General features: G+C 43.7%; 1 protein-coding gene across 18 annotated transcripts in view; it reads left to right on the top strand.

Annotated features, from left to right (window-relative positions):
* ZNF12 (zinc finger protein 12) overlaps positions 1 to 21,230 on the top strand; it is a 68,010-nt gene that overhangs the window by 26,052 nt on the left and 20,728 nt on the right. For 5 of the 18 annotated variants that reach the window (XM_035717549.2, XM_035717547.2, XM_025426275.3 and 2 more), the window contains exons 1-3: positions 5,780 to 5,936; positions 6,187 to 6,282; positions 9,651 to 9,755. In XM_035717549.2, coding sequence (XP_035573442.1) covers positions 5,795 to 5,936; positions 6,187 to 6,282; positions 9,651 to 9,755 — 343 coding nt within the window. In that variant the 5' untranslated portion in view covers positions 5,780 to 5,794. Of the gene's footprint in view, positions 1 to 33; positions 99 to 5,779; positions 5,937 to 6,186; positions 6,283 to 9,650; positions 13,785 to 15,908; positions 17,498 to 21,230 lie in introns of those variants that run through there. The other 13 variants (XM_035717546.2, XM_035717545.2, XM_035717543.2 and 10 more) reach the window with 7 other exon arrangements.

Below are 21,230 nucleotides of genomic sequence, written 5' to 3'. Positions count from 1 at the left end.
CACAACTTCATTACTTCTCTTTTCTTTCTCCAGGTGTGCTCCTACTTTCACTGTTCTCTGTGTTTTTCCAAGAGCAGTAGAAAATGAATAAATCTGTGGTGAGTGTTTCTGTTTATGAATTTTTCCACACTTGCTTATATAATATTCCCTACGAGGTGAGGAGTTCAGATTTTAAGGTGGGGATGCGAAGGTAGAAGGGGAAGAGAGGTGTGGTTGGGCAGCACGTGGAGTGCCAGAGTTGCAGCAAGCACCTCTGTCATGTTCATATGTGTGGATAGCATGATCCTTCAGAGCCCTTAAAGGTAAAGTACGAACGCTGCTTGTGCTTGAGATTAGTTTCAAAAAATGACAAATACTATTCATTGCTTGACTTACACGTACCTGCTGAAACAGTTTTGTTTTCTTGTGCGTTTTGCGATTTCTTTGTGTTGCTGTAATTGTGAACAGGCTTTCTAAGTGACAGTCCCTAAACCATGGCCAGTGGTGCCTTACTTCTGCCTCATGTAAAGGAGGCATACTGTCCAGGGAGCTCCCAGTGCATACTTTCTCTGGTAACTAAAAGAGCATCCCATAAGTGCATCGGTTTTACTGCTCAAGCCAGGGGTAGGATGAGGAATCTCGAGGAATGGACTTCCCACCCTCCAGTAAGTCTCACTAAATATTTCTCTCTGATCATCTGTCTGATTTGCCTCTCAGACTGGGCAGTGACACCTCTGGCAAGGATTGCTTATTTCCCACTCATGTTTTTCCCATAGCCTACAGTCTCGGTTCTGCCCAGCCCCTCCCCGGAACCTGACCTGGTCGAGCCACTCCTTGCCTTTGACCACTCTGCCGCCTTTTCCCTCTGCAGAGTCTGCCCTATTGGTTTCAGTGACGAGCCTCTCCTGCTCTCTTCCTGACTGCTGCTTCTGACCTCTCCATATGTCATTTCTTGCACCCCCACTCATGACTTTTTGCTTTACACCTGTCGGACCTCACCCTCCAGTGCTCTGAACCGCCCACTATGTCAGTTCTCCCATGTGGACCAGATGCCTCTGTGTGGCCACCTGCCAGCGTTTCCATGGAGGTTGTCCAGAGGACACCTCAGGTTAATAGATCCAGTAGATCCAGAAGTAATTATTTGCAGCCCCCTGCCCTTGCCTTCTGCTCTTGTCCCCGGCCGCCCTTTGTTCCATTACCTTGCCTGTCACTCTGTCCAGAAGAATGGGATTCATTCTGAGCTCTTTCTCCATCCTGTGTTATCCTTGTTGTTGTGGTACCTGGTACCTGTAAGTGGCTTCTCTCCCTTCCCCTTCATCCCTTTCTTGCCACATTAAAATTGCTCGTTCTTTCATCCATGGACCATTAAAGAAGTTTCTGTTCTATGCTACTTCCTTCCTCTGCTGGCTCAAGTATATTTTCCACATTGAGCATTTCTCCATAAATGTTAATCACATCGCTTTACCACCGTTCGGAAAGCACCTCAGGGGCTCCCTGAGTGAGTGGCAGGAAATGTGGATGTGGGGACTGGGGGCGGGGAAGCAAGCTTGGCTTGTTGGTGAGACACAGAGAGTTCTAGCTGGGCTAGGCCCTGATACTACGTGGGTGGCCCTGGGTTTGTTCTTAATCACCAGTGAGCTTAAGTATATTTTCACATGTTTGGAAGATGTTTCTTTTTTTTTTTTTTTCAATTAGTAAGCTTATTTTTTAGAGCAGTTTAGGTTGGTAGGAAAATTAGCCAGATGGTACAGGGAGACCATCAACCCCTCCCTGTCTCAGTTCCCCGCTGTTGTGAACATCTTCGTGTGGTACATTGTTTCCTTGGGTGGGTCAGTGGTGATGGGTTATTATCTGAAGCCTGTCATTAATGTTAGAAGTCACGGCTTGTGTTGTGCACTTTGGGTCCTGCATCTGTATAATTGCGTGTGTCCACCATGACAGTATCCTACAGAACATGTTTACCGCCCTAAAAGCTCCTTCCTTGGGTACCACGTATTCATTCCTCCCTCCCCTTACCTATCTTTTCACTGTGTGTATAATTTTGCCCTTTCCAGAATGGCCTGAACTGTGTGGGTTCACTTATACATGTATTTATTTCAATAAATACAGCATAGTACCAATAAAGATATTTTCCTACTATTTTCTCGCTTACTGAATCATAAGAATACAGTTTATCACACACATAACATACTAAGCACGTGTTAATCAAGTTTATGTTACCAGTAAGGCTTCTGGTCAGCAGGACACTGTTAGTCGTTAATTTGGGGGGGGGGGGTGTCAAAAGTTGTATGTGGACTTTGAGCTGTGGGGTCAGTGTCCCTAAGCTCTGCATTGTTCAAAGGACTCATACAGTTGTTCAGTTGGAGTCATACAACCTGTGGCTTTTTTAGATGGGCCCGTTTCGATTTTTGTGTGAAGTGCTTGCTCATGCCCACTGCCAGGCTTTCTGTCACAATACTGTTCTTTGTTTTTCTTAATGACTTACACAGTAGACTTGAACATTTGTATGTTTTTCCTGCTTGAATTACATTAGTAAACATTTTCTTCCAAACTTCAGTGTTTTTGGCATTACTGAAAGAACTCAGAGCTGGCTATGTATCTTCATTACGTAGAAAACTTAACTTCATTTCAGCATTAACATTTAACTTTTTAATATTTTCATTTTGATGAGTTGCATACTATACATTTTTAAAATTTCTCAAGGTGAGCATGTTTGCGAGGATAGGATTCCTAGTTTCAGAGTACCCTCCTCAGCCAGCACTGGTGCCATGGCTTTGTTCACAGTCAATGGTGGCAAGTGGGGAGGAATTTATGCTCTCATGCTTCCTTCTAGATTTTATTTTCCTCTCCTGGCTCTGGAGGATGGCTGCAGTTGTTCTCCTTGGATAGGCCACATCGTAGTGTGCTGACTTCCGAACTCTGGAGGGCCTCGTGTGTCCGAGAATGTCCTTTCTCCTGGATGTTCAGCAGTCTGGCTCGGTGGGGCCCCGTGGACTACTGTCTTCTGGCCCCAGGAGGCTCTTGCTGTCTCTGTTGTTTGGGTCCCAGCAATGCAAGTGACGTCTGTGACACGCACAGGTGGCTGTGGCACACAGAGGCTCTTTTTTAGAGTCTCTTTGTGCTTGAATTTTTGTCTAGACTCCTCTGAGGTCTATTCTTTCTCAGTTTACTGGTGCAGTGCCAGTGCTTTACCTTTCCTTGTGAAAGGAATCTCAGAAGGGGAAAGAAAACCTGTCATCAATCACAACTACCACCACCCCCTCCTCCCGACCCCATGGCAGGGGAGGGAGCAGCACTGTCAAATTGAGACAGTCACAGAGTATCCTCACTCACACATCTGATCTAGCTTCTGTGAAGATACGTAGCCAGCTCTGAGGTCTTGATTATGAAGCTATCTCTGGAATATTAATTATACTCAGTGTTCTTTTAAGACATCAAGGTTTGTTCCCTTTTGAAACACACCTAAATCCCTAAATATCTGCAGTTCTGGCTGGCTTCTTAATTCGTTAATCAGGTTTTCTGAAGCCCATTTTCTTTGAGTTTCAAATATTTGTAAAGCTGCTTGCTTGAAGCTGGAGAAAGAACAATACAGTTTTCTCCTCCCTTTGCATGTGAGTGTGAACTTGCCAAGTGACTCACACCAATCAGTAAAGAGAAACTCAGTTTGGAACATTCACAATAATGCTGTTTTTAAGCAGCAACAGTGTGTGTATTTTATGTGCATCATAAACAACAAAAACTATCATTTAAAAAAATTTTTTTCCTAATGAGGCAGAAATGCAAGCACTAAAAAATACCCTTGTAAATTGTACATTTTGTGAAGTTTTGGGCTCCGATCTTCATCAGGGTGGCCACAGGCTTAGCTGGAGATGTCTGAATGAAGGGTGGGCAGAGCTCCTCAAAGACCTGCTCACTGTTGCTCTGCGAGACCATCTTCTGAGGCCAGGCTGGGCCAGTTCTGCACACACATTGGTTTGGATTGGGCAGGGACCACTTTATAAAGTGCTCAGTGCCCCACCAGCAGCTGGTGCTCTGACCCCAGCACCTTTACCCTTCCCAGGCCAGCAGAACGTGGCCCCTGGATGTCCTCTCACCTGGAGCTTGGGAGAATAACAGGTTCCAGTGACCAGGCATCTCGGGGATCTTGCCAACAGGACACATTCTGTACTCTTTGATCGTCCCACATCAAGAAGCTTAGATTTCCAGTTGTCATCAAGAGTATATGGTCCTTTCCAATGGCCCCTGACCTTGACACGCCTTTCCCTTCACTGCCTTCTGCACCACTCCTTCCTCAATGTTTTGTCAGAATCCATGGGGCCTCTTTGTTAACAGCACGTTGACACTGCTTTATGATTTTTTCCTTGGTGGCTGCATAAGCTTGATACCTGCATTGCCTTTAGTTGCTTAAACTTCTGTGTCTTCTGATTAGTTCCTGTCATTATTTGAAAAGAGCAATAAGACGCATAACAGATGGTCAACAGTAACACATAGATAGGTGTCATTGAGAAGTATGTATTATATCCAGAGAACTTTGCTGAGGGCTTTCCATGGATTAGCCCATTTGATGCGGGTACTATGTTATGTGAAAGGCCTTACTATTAGTTTTATCTTAGAGTTAGTGATACTGCAGGACGTTATAATGGCCAGTGTATTTGAATGGAACAGTATTCAGAAGACCCACATTTGGGATCCCTGGGTGGCTCAGCAGTTTAGCACTGCCTTCGGCCCAGGGCGTGATCCTGGGGTCCCGGGATTGAGTCCCACGTCGGGCTCCCTGCATGGAGCCTGCTTCTCCCTCTGCCTGTGTCTCTGCCTCTCTTTCTCTCTGTGTCTCTCATGAATAAATAAATAAAATCTTTAAGAAAAAAGATGAAGAAGAAAAAAAAAAAAAGAGAAGAAGACGACCCACATTTAAAGGTCTGGTTTGGGCAGCCTCTGGGTCTGTTATGAGCTGTTTGCCCTCTTCAGAACTGTGCTCCTGGCCCCCTGGAATGTGTAAATGGGAAGAAAGGGGATTCCGAATTCCCTGGCTGGGAATTAGGAACAGCTGAACCAAACAATTGCTGACAATTCATATGGCAGCCGTGATCAGATCTGTGTATGCTTACCTTGCAATAAAATACACAACTGGAATGTTTCTTGCCGAGCTTGCTTGTTGCTTGGTTGTGGCCAGTATAGCAGATCAGCTCCTGTAAGCTGTAGGAGGAACAGGTGTGAGCAGAACCAGCAGTTGAATTTCGGGCTGTTGAGTTTGGATCTGGGACATGTGTGTGGAGTTTAAGAGCGAAGTCTGGGTGGGTGGTATACATTTGGGACATGCTGACATATAAATGGGAATTAAAGCCATGAGGTCCTGTAGGGTCACAGCAGGGTGCAGACAGGAAAGAGTAAAGGACCAAAAATAGCCATGGCCCTCTAACTTCAGGATGACATAGAGAACAGGGAAGCTCGTAAAGGAGACAGAAGGAGCAGCAGGAGAGGTCAGAGGGGAGCTAACATTGATAATATTATGGGAGCAGAAAGGAGGAGTAAAGTGCATCCTGCATTTCTATGAGTGCCGGTCAGACCTGTGCTTCTTGGGGCAGGAGCTGTATCTGGTGGCCTTTGGGTCCCCAGCAGCCAGGATTGTTCCGGGCTTATAGTGCAAGATGGTATTTTCTTTTTTGTGTATACTGAATGAACTTATCTTGGCATATTTCTGATATCTTTGTTTTCTTTCCACAATAAAGAAGGTATACAGTGTTTATAGTTAACTTCACCAGTGAGCTTGGAAAGCTGTCGTCCTCATATGCCTTCACCTTATCCAGTTCTGATCATGGTACTGTTACAGGGGCCAGTGTCATTCAAGGATGTAGCTGTGGACTTCACCCAGGAAGAGTGGCAGCAGCTGGACCCTGAGCAGAAAACCACCTACCGGGATGTGATGCTGGAGAACTACAACCACCTTGTCTCAGTGGGTAAGGAGAGCCCGCTTTCTCTATTGCTAAGATACACAGGATTTCCCTCGAATGTGCCGACTTTCACTTTGAATTTGATGGGACTGATGTGAGTGGCCTGTTCTGGGGACCAGGCAGGGCATTTTGGTCTCTACCTCCTCAGTGAAAGGTTCTAAGTGTGGTGCTGGTCATGAGGCAGCACCATCCTCAGATGACAGAGACCCAGCAGCCCTGCAGTCAGGCTCAAGTTCTCTTTCATTTCTGTTAACAGGCTGTCACATTATCAAACCGGAAGTTATCATCAAGTTGGAGCAAGGAGAAGAGCCATGGATAGTAGGAGGAGAATTCCTACCACAGAGTTACCCAGGTGTGTTAGTGCAGGCAGTGCGGAGATTGGTGCTTTGGAAGGGTTTTCCCGGGGATTCTTCATGGCCCCAAAGCTGCAGAAGTGACTACACACAGTCATCTGTGTGCTCTGGCAGCCTGGGTCCCGCTCCCAGCACCTTCTTCCTTATGAGAATCTGGGTTTGCAGAGCACTGCCATGTGTGCCCCTTCCCAGAGCCCTCACCAGTCACGTCCCCCTTCCCCCATGCCTCACGTCTCACTTGCTCTCACAGCATTTTCAGCCACCCGATGTCGCGGGTTCTTTGTTTTCAGGTGTCCATAAATCTGTCATTGAAAAGTAACTAATGGGACTCTTCGGTTCTTGCCACCTTCCTTTTTATTTCCTCTTTTCTGTGAAATGCCTCACACTGGTTTCTGTCCCCGGTTTCACAGCTCACTATTCCGAGGGCAAATTCTCAACCCCATCCTGAGCCTGAGACAGGAAGTTGTGTGGCACTATGCCTGGGTGCTGCTCATCCTCCCTGAGAACCAGGCCTTATGTTTGGTGACAGCAGTGTCTGGGTCTCCTGCCTGCCCCTCTTGTCTCTTACTGTTCTGTCCCAGCGCTCAACTAGCATCCTGTCCTCTGTGACACTCAGTGTGGTACATAGGAGTTATGATTCCTTTTCCTGAAAGGTCTACTTCCCCCTTCAGTGGGTTCTGGTTTCTGAGTTCTTCAAAGTGCTCCTCCTACCTCTGTCCTTAGGGTTGTTATTTGACTGTCTGATGCTTTACCATCCCTGTCCCCCGTCCAATATCTCCTGTGGTAGTTGCTCAGGGCACTGGCAGGATGTGTTCTTTGGAGTTTCCAGGGGACCTTGTCACTGGCTGCCCAGGAGGAGCCTTCAGTGACTCCTTGCCACTTCTGGAGGGATTGTTGATTCCTCCTCTTCCCTGTGCTACCTGTGTTTTCACAGAACTCTTGCTAAACTCCATGGGGCCCTCACTCCTAAATGCCTTCTGTTGATGTGCTCATTGTCCCTGGAGCTTTACCTCAGAGGGGTGTGCTCTGTTGGCAGATAACAACACATCCTTCCAGACGGAACTCAGCATTTCCACCCCCTCCTCCACATTTTCCCTCCTAGCTCTTATCATTATTCCAGTCTGCTCCTTCTCCTAAGGTGACCACCTCATGGCCAGACCTTGAAAAAAGTTAAGTCTGATCAAGTAATCTGTTATTTGGTAGTACATATTTTTTGCTTGAGCTTCTTTCTTCCCTAGATTATAATCCCATAAAGAGAAGGGCATGTTCCCCCTTGCCCCTTAGTATGTAATGTGTAGTCTGCATTTGAGTATCAGGAGCCAGGCGGGTGAAAGAACTTTCTAGTCCATCTATTGGAAAATAATTTATAAGCAATTCTAAATATGCATGCCTAAGTCACATCCCCATTTATTCTGCAGGTGACTGAAAGATACGCATGGGATTCAGGTTAAGAGCAACTGCTCTGATTTCTACTTAAGAGTTTAAAGGAAATATGGAATAGGATCATACTTTCTAAGAGACCGGATTTGCTTAAGAGAGTTGCATGGTGTAATTTAAAACTCAGCATTTCATGTGGAATGTTGATGATCTGATGCACAGCTGAACCGCTGTTAAAGTCATTGCATGGAGAGTAATTATTTTCAGTTTTAAGGGGAGATGGCACTAATGAGGTGAGAAAGGATTTGAGACATTTATGTTTTTGTTTTTGTTTTTGTTTTTTTAATATGGAGACTCCCTGAATGGTTTTGAGTATATCAGGGTGGTGGTCCAGTGAACTGAATAAAACAATAAGAGCAGAGACTTATGTTTGAAGGTTAGCTGGGCGTTGTTGGCACCTCAGCAATCTCAGAAGAAGCTAATGGTGCCTGAGATAGTACTCCATCTCTCCCAAGTGATTATGAAGTGGTGTGGTGCCCAGTGTTGATCCCTCCTCCACACACACACCCAAGCCCCCTTGGGTATATCAGATGACACTCTTTGCCAAACAAATAGCTTGGTTTTTCTGGAGCAGAAGTTATTCTTTGTAGACTAGTATAAACCCAGTTTGGAATTCATACTGTAGATCTAGGTGGAAAGTATTCTTTGTCAGATGTTATCTTCCATTTATCCTTGGGAGGACACAGTACAGTTTCATTTGATGTGGATGAAAGCAAGTATAACAGTCAAGTTTGTCTAAAATCTTGTAAGATAAGTAAAAATAGCAATTTGGGGAATCTGATTTTTAAGGTTTGTAAGTGAAAATGAAACTAAATGAAAATCAGGAGTGGTGAAGTCTGTTCACAGTCAGAATTAAGTGACACCAGTGTATCAGAGGCAAGACTAGTTTAAGGAAATTGCCAGGAGATTGAAAATGGGAAAAACAGTTGCTGCATTACTGAGCATGTGTTTTGTGCCACATGCTGATCTGAGCACATTATGAATTGGCGTAATCCAACAGCAACCATATAACTTAGGTACCATTGTCTCCATGTCACCTGTGGGTGATCCTGAGCCACAGGTGACATAAGGACTCTCCCCAGGTCACCCAGCCAGAATACATGTCCAGATAGAAACAGGTAAAGTTCATAGTCTGAATGAGGTCAGTTTAAATCATAACATCAATAGAGTATTTACAAAACCTTAAACTTCTGAAGAGCTGTTATGCTCTGGTCTATTTTATTCTTCCTGTTGGAGATACAGAGTTCCCGGGGCTCTCTTCCCAAGTGACATAGAACCACAATTAGCTAGAGTCCTGGCCACACGGCTGCTACTCTAAACATGGGTTTGGGTAGAAGCTGATTTGGCCCTACTGTGTGGAATCTGGGCAAAATAGTTTGGAATGACCTAGGCCAGTGAGAATGTTGCCACAAAATCTCAGTAAAAGGTGATGGTGCCTGAGACTATAGTTGTTTCTTCCAACTTGCTGCAGAGCGGTATAGTGCCCAGTGCTGGTCCCCTCCTCCACACCTGATGCCTCTGAGGCGCCTGTGCACCACTCCTCCTTGGCAGTGCTCCTTGTCACCCTTCATTCACCCCGTTTGCTGCCTGTCAGCTATGCATCTACTGTCCTTCCTTTCCCTGTAACTGCTGTGTTTATATTTTACTGTTTGTATCCAGTTTTGAACAAAATCTTACAAAGTAGCAAAGATCAAATGTGCTTGTGTTTTTCCCTTTCCTTACCTCAGAAGTATGTGTGTATATGCACATGCGTGCGTGTTTATTATATGTGTGTGTTTATTATAAACCATAACAATAGGGGAAAGAGGTACACTTGCAGTGAGTCCATGGAGCTCACATTTACACCAAAATGAAATGCTTGCCTGTAAGTCACCTTCCATATCTTATGTAGGAAGATATATAAAATTATGTTAATTTTGCCTCTTTTTAGAAGTCTGGAAAGCCGATGATCTGGTAGAAAGAGTCCAGGAAAATGAAGGGAAATATTCAAAGCAAGCTGTATCCTTCAACAGCAAAACCCTGATTGAAGAGAGAGGTAATGTTCTTGGTAAGACTTTTAATGTGGAAACGAACCCCATTCCTTCAAGAAAAATGTCCTATAAATGTGACTCGTGTGAAAAGAGTTTGAAATCTGTTTCTGAATATATTAGTAGTGATGGCAGCTATGCAAGCATAAAGCCTGATGAATGTAGTGCATGTGGGAAACCACTTCCCCATGTTAAACTTGAGAAAACTCATCCAGGAGATGAATCTTATGAATTTAATCAAAATGGGGAAGCTTATAGTCTAAATGAAGAAAGTATTTATCAGAACATTCATATTTTGGAGAAACCCTTTGAATATATTGAATGCCAGAAAGCCTTTCAAAAGGATACAGTTTTTGTTAATCACATGGAGGAGAAGCCCTATAAATGGAATGAATCTGAAATAGCCTTTCTGCAAATGTCCAACCTCAGCGCACACCAGAGGTCTCATATGGAATTGAAGCCCTTTGAATGCAGTGCATGTGGGAAATCCTTCTGTAAAAAGTCAAAGTTTATCATACATCAGAGGACTCACACAGGAGAGAAACCTTATGAATGTAATCAGTGTGGGAAATCCTTCTGCCAGAAGGGGACCCTCACTGTCCATCAGCGCACACACACAGGGGAGAAACCCTATGAATGTAACGAATGTGGGAAAACCTTCTACCAGAAGTTACACCTCATTCAACATCAGAGAACTCACTCAGGAGAGAAGCCCTATGAATGTAGTTACTGTGGAAAATCCTTTTGTCAGAAGACGCACCTCACACAACACCAGAGAACACATTCAGGAGAGAGACCCTATGTTTGTCATGACTGTGGAAAAACCTTCTCCCAGAAGTCCGCACTTAATGACCATCAGAAAATTCACACAGGTGTGAAGCTCTACAAGTGTAACGAATGTGGGAAGTGCTTCTGCCGCAAGTCTACTCTCACCACACATCAGAGGACACACACCGGAGAGAAGCCCTACGAATGTAATGAGTGTGGGAAATTCTTCTCGCGGTTATCCTATCTCACTGTACACTACAGGACTCATTCAGGAGAGAAGCCCTACGAATGTAATGAGTGTGGGAAAACCTTCTACCTGAATTCAGCCCTCATGAGACACCAGCGAGTGCACACCGGAGAGAAACCATACGAATGTACCGAGTGTGGAAAGCTCTTCTCTCAGCTGTCGTACCTCACTATACACCACAGAACTCATTCAGGAGTGAAACCCTACGAATGTAATGAGTGTGGGAAGACCTTTTACCAGAACTCAGCCCTTTGCAGACATCGGAGAATACATAAAGGAGAAAAGCCCTACGAATGTTATATATGTGGGAAGTTCTTCTCTCAGATGTCGTACCTCACCATACACCATCGAATTCATTCAGGAGAGAAACCCTATGAATGTAATGAGTGTGGGAAAACCTTCTGCCAGAATTCAGCCCTTAACAGACATCAGAGGACACACACAGGAGAGAAAGCTTATGAGTGTTACGAATGTGGGAAGTTCTTCTCTCAGATGTCCTATCTCACCATCCACCATCGGATCCATTCGGGAGAGAAGCCCTTTGAATGTAATGAATGTGGAAAAGCCTTCTCTCGGATGTCATACCTCACTGTACACTATAGGACTCATTCAGGAGAGAAGCCCTACGAATGTAACGAGTGTGGGAAAAAATTCTATCACAAATCAGCCTTCAATAGCCATCAGCGGATTCACAGGAGAGGGAATGTGAATGTACTGGATGTGGGGAGGCTTCTCTGAAGTCAGAGAACCTTTCCATGTGGTGAGTGGGCAACTCCTGCTGACCCACATCAGAGCTTACACGGGTGATCTGCACAAGCCTTTGTGTTAGACTTGAAGCCTGAAAGTTCACAGGGTAGAAACCCCAACTGTACCAAGACCACAGGACTTGTTGGATAACAAACTATACAGGAGTAAAAATTTATATGTATTTAGAATGTGTATGCACTTCACCGTGGACTCAAACTGTTTTACATATCAGGGAATTCATGCCAAGGGAAAAATCTCTCCATTTTAAGGAAGGTGGAAAATGTACTCCTTTGGAAATTACAAAATGTTATGCTTCTGATGTAGTACTAAGCTTCTTGAAAACAAAAATACAGAAGATAAAGATACTTATGTAAATAGAAGCTGTAAAACCACCTGATAGTAATCAAGACCACAGCATAGCAACCTTACACTCACATGGGAGTGCTTCCTGGGAATGTAGGACTTAACATTTTTGAGGGGTCTTCAGTTTCTTTGCTTGCTTTTTAGGATGCTACATGAAATGTATGTTCAGTTTGAATCATGTTTGAAAAGTCATTGTATCCTTATTAGAATAATTTGTAATACATGGTAAGGTAACCCATTTTAAATAGCTCTACCATGTTAGGATCCTGATATTCACTGCCCCTGAACTAACATCTGATAGTATAAAGTATGCTGCTTCTTGTACTCTCGCCTGGAGTTCATAAATGTCTTTGATTGTTGTTAATGAACTAAGTCTTCTGTGAAGAAGCCAATGTCTTTAGAACATGTTCAGCTGTATCTGAGTCAGCAAGAGTTAGAAATCTATGCATATGGTAGAAAAGCGCATAGATAATTTTAAGATGTTACTGCCAGATATTTCCAGTAGTCTAAGAAGCACCTATAGTATTTACTGTACTCTATCAGTTATATTTACTTAAAATATTTAAGTACTTAAAATATTTCCATTTGTATCAGGTTTTTTTTTCTCCATCTGTTGTTTTATTTGGATGCTTACATTAAGTGTGCAGAGCACACATACTATGTAACTTAGGAATTATCTGTATTTTTTTTTATAACGATAGTGTTTTTAAAAATTGTGCTCTATTCCTATGTAAATGAATGAAGAACTCTTCATATGGGTTTTTGGCAGACACTGTTGAGTGATCCTGGTTACTCACTCTTTATTGTTTGCTGGCGGAGTTTGGGTGTCCATTTCTCCTCATGGAATGGGGGGAAATCCTGACAGGTTTCAGTTAATAATGATAATCCTTTTTCATTGCCAGCAATTGGTTTAGAATGGTCACAGGACCCAGTTCTATGCAGATAAAGGAGATAGCTGACAGGTTATTTCTGAAAGGTTCAAATAATGAATCCTGCAGAGTTAAGCAGAGTCTTCTGTTGAACATTGCCTTCATTGCATGTGATGCCTGGCTGTGTCTTTCAACAATGAATTATAATTTAAACATGGCAGAGCAGAAAGACTGGGAGGACTGGGACCTGAATGATGTTGAGCCGCTGAACCAGCTGTGGCTCCTCTGTGGCTCCTCTGCTTCTGGACTGTCGCTTCTGTAGGAGATGAAATTTACCTTGGAGCAGGTTGATTTAGGTTGCTCTGTTAGCAGATAGCTGAAGATACAAAGTTATACCTTTGTAGGAATTATGCAATTGAGAAGTGGACTTTAGGTAAATCATTTATTTAGAAGTACTGATAGAGAGGTTGATCTAATTTTCTGTAAATTTTGATGTAAATAGTCGGGGCACTACCAGTCAACTTGAAACAATTAAATGTGTATGTTTCCTTGAATGGTTACATCATTGACCTAAGAATATTTAGAACCTGATAACAATGCCAGATATACCTTCCTTTTTACAATGCATGACATAAATTTTGTTTAGGTTAATTTCTTTTATTCATGGATCATTTTTCCACTGTTAATTCATAATATATGGTGTGGAGGTAAGGACGTTTGCTTTCCAGTGATTAGCCCCATAGCCTATATTTGAATAATTGACACCTGCCCACTGAGATGAAATGCCGTATTTTTCATGTATTCTGATCATTTGTGGCACCAGTTTTTGTTGCTCAGCACTTTCCCTCCATATTCTTCTAGCTGATTGTGAGTATGCTATATAATAGGAATGAAAAGTCTGGTAGATTGTATAGATTTGTGTAGGAAAATATACTGATAGTGTATTTGTTGAAATGATACCTATAAAGAGTTCCCACAGTAGTTTGTCATTATAGCTTAAATACACAGTATGCATTTTAAGTAAAATATTTTAAAAGTTTAAATGATTCACCACATTCTTTTTCTCTTACGGAGTGCCTGCACAGGAAAGGGCCTGGTGCATGGAATGGTCTTGAACTGCCTATCTGATGACGTAGTCATGTGATTAGTTTGTAGTTTCAAAGATATCAGCAATTTCATTCTGTATCTCTGAAAGTGGAATCAGTGGCATGTTCTTCTATAGTGACATTTTTTTTCTTCTTCCCTAGAGGCACTTAAAATAATGGTTTGTCTTAAATTTGATGGAATGTAGTTTTTGAAAAGTTTTTAACTGTTCCTGGCAAGAGTGTAAGATGCACAGGCCTGAGTTCATGAAAGAGCACTAGCAGGATGTCAGGTCTCCTATCCTGCGCAAGGACTGAATGTGGAATTGGGGCAGAGCGGGAGCTTTTGTGCGTTATATATAGTCACCTTATAATTTGAAGTGTGAATGGATGATGAACTCTGAAAGGGGTTTTCAAGGGCTCAGCAGAAGGAATAGCCCTTCTGGCAGGTGGCCATGTGAGATTCCCCCAATTTTTTGTATCATTGAGTCAGTGAAACAGTGGTTCATTCATACTTATCAAATAGGTCTAGTTGAAGCTATGGCGATAACACCAAGGCCTTATCCTCTCAGAGATCCCAGAGTCACCCTCTTTATTCCATAGCTGTGTGCCTGGGTGGCTGTCCAGTTAAGCTCCCCAAGGGAGGCTGTATAATCCATATGACTACAGCCCAGATACTGCCCACTTTATAGAATGCCTGTAAATAAGCAAATTCCTTATCCTTTTCATCACAGAGGTGACTACATCACAGATAAATTGCTTTTCCCTTCCCTGAATTTAAAGTCTGTGATGTCTGCCAGACTGAACTGACATGGGCTATTGACTTGTTCCCAGAGCCCAACTTGGGCTGCCATGGAAGTAAGAGTGGTTTGCACATCCAGGAGACTACAGTGGAGGGGCTCCTGCATGAGGTGTGAGCAGCCAGACAGTGGTGAAGCAGGTGCTGGGGAACCTTGGGATTGAGATCTACACTCTGCTGCTCTTAATGTAGCATCCCAAGCACCTTATTGCCCAGCACGGTGCCTTCATGAGACAGAAAGGATGCATCAGCTAGATGAGGAGTGGACACAACAGACACAGGCACAGTGCTGGCCTGGAGCATCCTCTTCTCACTCCACAGCCAGGTCATTACAGTAAGTGGGCACATTCTGTTTTGGATGGAGGAGGACCATTAGGTGATGATACCATGCCCTGAGAGCAGAGGATCCATCAGGAAGGGGGTGCCTCGTGGCTGGGGGTGGGCTTTTTCCTGTAATACATAGGTCTACTGAAGCCACCCTGAAGAACAGGAACGAGGGATTAGACCATCACCCTGTTAGTCATATCATCCGAGATTTGCAGATTCCCAAGTGAAAATTAATGCTAGAAAAAGCAAACCTATAAGTTTACTAAGAGCTGCACCACACGTCTGCACAACTGGCAAGCTTAATGGAATGTAGAAATCCAGATTTCAAAAGAAGTGTATTGGTTATATGAAGTAAGAACAGTTACTCTAAAAGAGGTGGGGGACAGGGCATGGACACAGCCAAAAACCAGTTAGTGGATTGTGTGATAACAGCAAGTGGTTTGCCCAGGATGCCAGGAAGAAGAGATGCATGTGATAAACAGACTCAGAACACAGTAGACATAATACCCGTATCCTGGAGTTCTTAAGATAGGATGGGAAGAAAATTATGAATTAAAAATTTCTCAAGTTAAAAAAGAATGAAATTAAAAAGAGCTTTTGTGTTGCCAAGTGGAAAGATACAGAAAAGTCTCGGGCCTGTAAAGCAAAATGGTTTACCTAAAGACTAATAACTAGAATACATGAGGATATCCAGCGAAGTAGCAAAAAAAAGGGCAGGGCTTAAAAAAAAAAAAAAAAAAAGGGCAGGGCTTAGAATCCTCCATCATTAGAAATAGGCAAGTTAAACCAGTAAAGTACCCCTTACACTGCTCAGAGTGGCAGAAACAATAGTGACATGAACGGTAATTGGTAATATCTGTATACTGTAGAAGTGCGTAAACTGGCCTGGAAATACCTTTTAAAATTCACATGTGTGCCTTCCCACACAGTGGCCCTACTAATACACTTTTCTGTCCCAGAGGTACTCTGTACACACGTGGATGTATATACAGAATGATTTTGTCAACAAGGTTTTCGAGATAGCCTAGGTCACAGGAAGAGGTAAGTAAAACACGGATCAAGAAGTAGAGTGCTATCCAGCAGTTAGGAGTATATGCCATATCTGGAGGTAGCACATTTGATAAAAGATAGACAATTTTTAAAAATGGAGTGAGATTTCCTTACACAGGCTGCTGTGGAATGTGCTCAAGGTCATACAGACTAGTGTGAATGGAAAGAGAATAGAATCAGGGTTTGGAATGAAGAATCAGGTAAAGAATGGTTTCCATGCAGAAGCCAATATTGAAAATCAATGTTTTAAATTGAATGTTATGATGAACACTATTCTCCAAGACTCCAGAAACATTAAAACACACAAAAATTAAAGGACCAGAGAAATAAAAATCCTCAGTGTTTTATGCTGTTAAGTTTCAGCCAGAGTTTCGCAGCCTAGGTGCCTAAATGATGTCTGTGTCCTTTTTAGCAACTTCACCCCAAGGCAACTTCCAGTAAAATGGTCGTAGTTGCTCCATTTGTTGGTCATTCTGTACTTTAATTTAAAACATCCTTTTAAACATTCTTCCTGGGATGAGGGAGTGCCCACCCTGAAGTTATCTGCATCACATCATAGGACTCGTTTAGTGGGACAACCTGCACTGCTCAGGACTCCACAGTGTCCACCTTCCTTCCCTCTGTGAGAGATCCCCCTTGCGTCTAGTTTCAGCCAGGCACACCACTGCAGATCTGATTTCCCAGCATCAGCTAGCTGAGGCCAGGGACTGAATTTAGGTCGAGGGGGTGTGAGTGGGGTAATTTGTCATCTTCTGAGTCCTAAAAGAGAACTGTCATTTCCCACTGCCTTGTACTCCCTTCCTTGGCTGTGACAGAACCATGGTGCTGAGCCACCTTCTACCCTGAGAACAAGGAGAACACCTGAGGGCAGGATTTGGCTGACATGCCAGGTGAGAACACTTCAGGCTTGTGGGAACAGCCCTGCCTCTGTAGTGAATGTACCTGTCCCAATAAACCTTTATGGGACACAAAGTTCAATTTCATTGAATTTCACATCACATAAAATATTATTTTGATCTATTATTGTGATTATTACATTACTTACAAATGTAAAACCCATTCTTGGTTTACAGGCTGTGCCAAAGAGGCAGCACTCCAAATGTGACCCATGAATTCTCTGTACCTTAGTGACTCCTCTCTAGGAAATGGGAAAGTACCAAGATTAAGAGGACTCTATTCTCTGGAGAACAACCTGGAATGGGGCTATCCTACCTCCCTGGACCACCTGTTAGTTTGGGATTGTATGTGAGATAGCAATTGTCTATCTTGGCAGCTAATCCAACACTAATACAGAATTAGCCAACAAAAATGAACTACCGTCACTTCTAAACTGTGACAGATGTGTTCCTCTCAAACCTAGTGGTACATACACGGCTAGAAGAAAGTCATGGGAAGAAAGCAGAGTTAAGGGCGGCCCACTCAAAACCTTTATAATACAATTCTAGCAGAATCAGCAGTAATCCTAATAAAATATGCCGTATTTTTATCTTGAGAAAAATGCGTGCTCAGATCTTTATTTCTAAATATTACTCTTCACCAAATGGAACCAAAGCTCTTTAACCAAGGCTGATCAGGAAACTAAAAGCATAGAACATTTACTTGTAAAAGGGAAGTACTCAAGAATTGATGGGTGTGGCAGACAAGGGAAATGGAGGGCTCTATCCTCCCACCCTGCAGGAACAACTAATGAGCTGGCAACCTCTGCCAAACTCTGGAATCTAGTCCAAAACTCAAAACCACTAGGGGAGACTTGATGAGAGGGGGGCAGCTGTGCAGCCAGAGCTGGGACTTTAAATGGCCCACCTGCCATCCCCCACACCTCCAATCAGCTGCCACATGGTAATAGCCTGCGGTCCCAAGTCCTGAGGCCAGGGGGTGAGTTACAGACCTCAAACAGTTTCAGGGTGGGTTTCACCTGCTGGACCACCATCTGTAGGAGGGCTGCATGGGCTTTCCCATGTTTCCTGGACTCAGTCACAGGTCTGGGCAGCTTCCCAGATGGTTTGTGCTGCAAGCATGGAAAGGCACAAATCCTGGCTGTAGCAAGCTGGGGCAAGGAATGACCATCCTTGGTCATTTTTTCCTCTCTTTTTCTTCCCCCTCCTATCTCTTTTTTTAAATACTTTTTTCAGCTCCAGCTGGCAAAACACACCTAACCCTTGGGTTGATGGAACAAAATTTAGTGGCTGCACAATACATAACTACTGAAACAAAAAAGTCAAAAAGCACATAAAAAGAACCGACAAAACAACAAAAACTCTGGGAGAGGGTGAGAATCTGGTTTCCAGAGTTGCCACATTATAACATTAAACAGTATAGGTTTCAGCAAATAATAAGAGATGTAAAGGAACTAGAAGGTCTGCTCCTGTCACAGGAAAGAGAACCCGACCTCTGTCGCCACGAATCCCTCGTCTCTGGTCACTGGGGATTGGTCCCAGCCAGCTAGGTCAGGAGTGTGCCACTCTTGGTGGGTGATGATTGGGTCTAAACGCAAAATCCCAGAGGCTTTGGAGAGGAGCCTGGTAAGTCCACTCTGGAGACTATCTCTAAGAACTAATGTGGGAAAAGCCAAGAAAGATTTAAAAAATAGAATGAAGAGACATGTGCTTTTCAATACATGGAAAAACATAGTAAAGCAACAGTAATTGAAAACATCTTGTTCAGCATGATTAGAAAATAAGGGGGGATCTGGGTGGCTCAGTGGTTGAGCATCTGCTTTTGGCTCAGGTTGAGATCCTGGGGTCTGGGGATCAAATCCCACATCAAGCTTCCTGCATGGAGCCTGCTTCTCCCTCGGCCTATGTCTCCGCCTCTTTGTGTCTCTCATGAATAAATAAATAAATAAAATATTTACTTAAAAAATCCTATAGGGGTCCCCAGGGGGGTATCTTTTAAAAAAGAAAAAGAAAATAAGTCAGTAAAACAGAAAACATACCTAGAATCAGTATTTCCAAGCTGCGAGTCAGGACTGCCTGCAAACAGGAGAAAACCCAAGATAACCAAGCTGCTGGCAGCCCTGCCATTCAAACCAGCAACCGTTGGGCTACGTGTCTACCAAAAGCCCTAGGAGGAGCTCCCCTGGACCCCCACTGGCCTCAGATTAAGTGTCCATCCCAGGAACAGCTAAACTGGGCCCAAAGGGTGGGTCCTGTGACTGGCCCACCAGGGAATGTGCCAGCTCTGTAGTATCAGCTTCCCTTTCTGGAAGAATGTGGAGACGAGCACTAAACAGACAAAAAGGAAAGCAAATGATAATTTAGTCTGTGATAAAGATAGTATTTCAAGTCGGGGACAAAAAGATTAATTCAGTGGAGTAAGGACAACTAACACTTCGTTAAAATAAAAATCAGTCACATCAAGAAAAAAGTGGGAAAAGATCAATGAATGATTCCATTTTTAAAACTCAACTCCTATTGGGATGCCTGGGTGGGTCAGCAGTTGAGCATCTGCCTTTGGCTCAGGGCATGATCCTGGGGTCTGAGATCGAGTCCCACATCGGGCTTCTTGCAGGGAGTCTGCTTCTCCCTCTGCCTATGTCTCTGCTTTTCTCTCTGTGTCTCTCATGAATAACTAAATCTTCTTTTAAAAAAGTCATCTCACATAAAGAATAATACTTAACTGGGTTGTAAAAAGAAATTTCCTGTGCCCTGCTTCTTTCAAACCAGAAATAACATGATTTCATCATGGCATGGAAATTCACAGGGCAGAAAGCAGTCACTGAATCATTTTCTCAAATCATTCTTGCTCCCAAATTCCTGTATCTAACACTTCCAAATTACAGAATTAAAAAATAATGCATACCTCTGTATACATTAGGATGCCTCATAGCTCCAAGTAATCAAAAAACCTCAACTCCAACAGGCGTAAACTAAAAAAGCTAATAATGACCTCAGTCTTCCTGGTACACAGCAGCTTCTGAGCTGGAGAATCCACCAATTAGTGTCCCTGCTCGTGGTCCTGCCCTCCCTCAGCTCACTATCCTGTCAGCCCTGAGTCACAAGATGCAATCAATGGGGATCCAGATGGACAATGCCATTCTGTTCCTGATTCTTTATTGATGACAAAACCTTCCCCCCAAACCACCTGCATACTTCAGTTTCTGGTCCTTCTTCCAGTCCCAAACACCTCGTGGTTAGGGAAGATAAGCAGGCCACATCAAGGAGGAAGGGGATGGGAGCTGCCAACCCGCTATAAGCAACCTGTCTGCAGCAGGAAGCAAGGATCAGGGCAGTCTCTGACAATGTGCCTGTGCACATGGCCGCTGGGTTCCTCACACGCGGCCTGCACCACGTGCCTCTGCACCCTCACCAATCCCAACGGGAGTTGGAAAGAGAAGGGTGTTTTCTGTACACAACTCTATTTTAAGCGCTTGCTAACAGCTAGATCCTGCTTCTGCACTTTATGAATGTGTGTTCATTAAACCAGGCAAGCCCAAGACACTTTTTTTTAAGGCATTTGGCTTTATTGAAGAGCAGATCAGTAACAACAGTCATCACTATTTATTCCCAAAAAACGCAGAGAATAGGTGAGGTGCTTTTGTTGAACAGTTGTCAGAGCTGTTAGGAAAGAGTGAATACCCATGTGCTGACAACCGTGCTCAACACTTGCTCAAATTTTGTTTTCCTATTTTTTTGCTTCATTTAATTGTGTACACGTTCTTTTCCCAAACCACTTCACAGCTGCAGATGTGACAGTTCACCTGTTCTGCGCAGTGTCCTAGAAACTCACATTCATAACCATTATCACACTGAAGACAATTACTCTAATTCCCTAATATTTTCCAATACCCATTCCACATTTAAATTCCTCCAAATAGGGATCCCTGGGTGGCGCAGTGGTTTAGTGCCTGCCTTTGGCCCAGGGCGCAATCCTGGAGACCCGGGATCGAGTCCCACGTTGGGCTCCCGGTGCAGGGAGCCTGCTTCTCCCTCTGCCTGTGTCTCTGCCTCTCTCTCTCTCTCTCTCTCTCTCTCTCTCTCTCTCTGTGACTATCATAAATAAAAAAATAAAATAAATTCCTCCAAATGCCTCCAAAGTACCTACATGGTGTCTTTCTGAGCTGGATGTTTTTTGGATCCAATCAAGGATCATGCACTGCATCTGATTATGTCTTGTTAATATCAGGATTGAAAGAGTCCCGCTGGCCTTTTCCCTCTTTTTAAAATGACACTAATTGGGCAGCCCTGGGTGGCTCAGCGGTTTAGCGCCCCCTTCAGCCCAGGGCATGATCC

Source organism: Canis lupus, chromosome 6, assembly GCF_003254725.2.
Source record: "Canis lupus dingo isolate Sandy chromosome 6, ASM325472v2, whole genome shotgun sequence".
In the NCBI taxonomy this organism is placed as follows: domain Eukaryota; kingdom Metazoa; phylum Chordata; class Mammalia; order Carnivora; family Canidae; genus Canis; species Canis lupus.
This window is presented reverse-complemented; position numbering and strand designations above follow the sequence as displayed.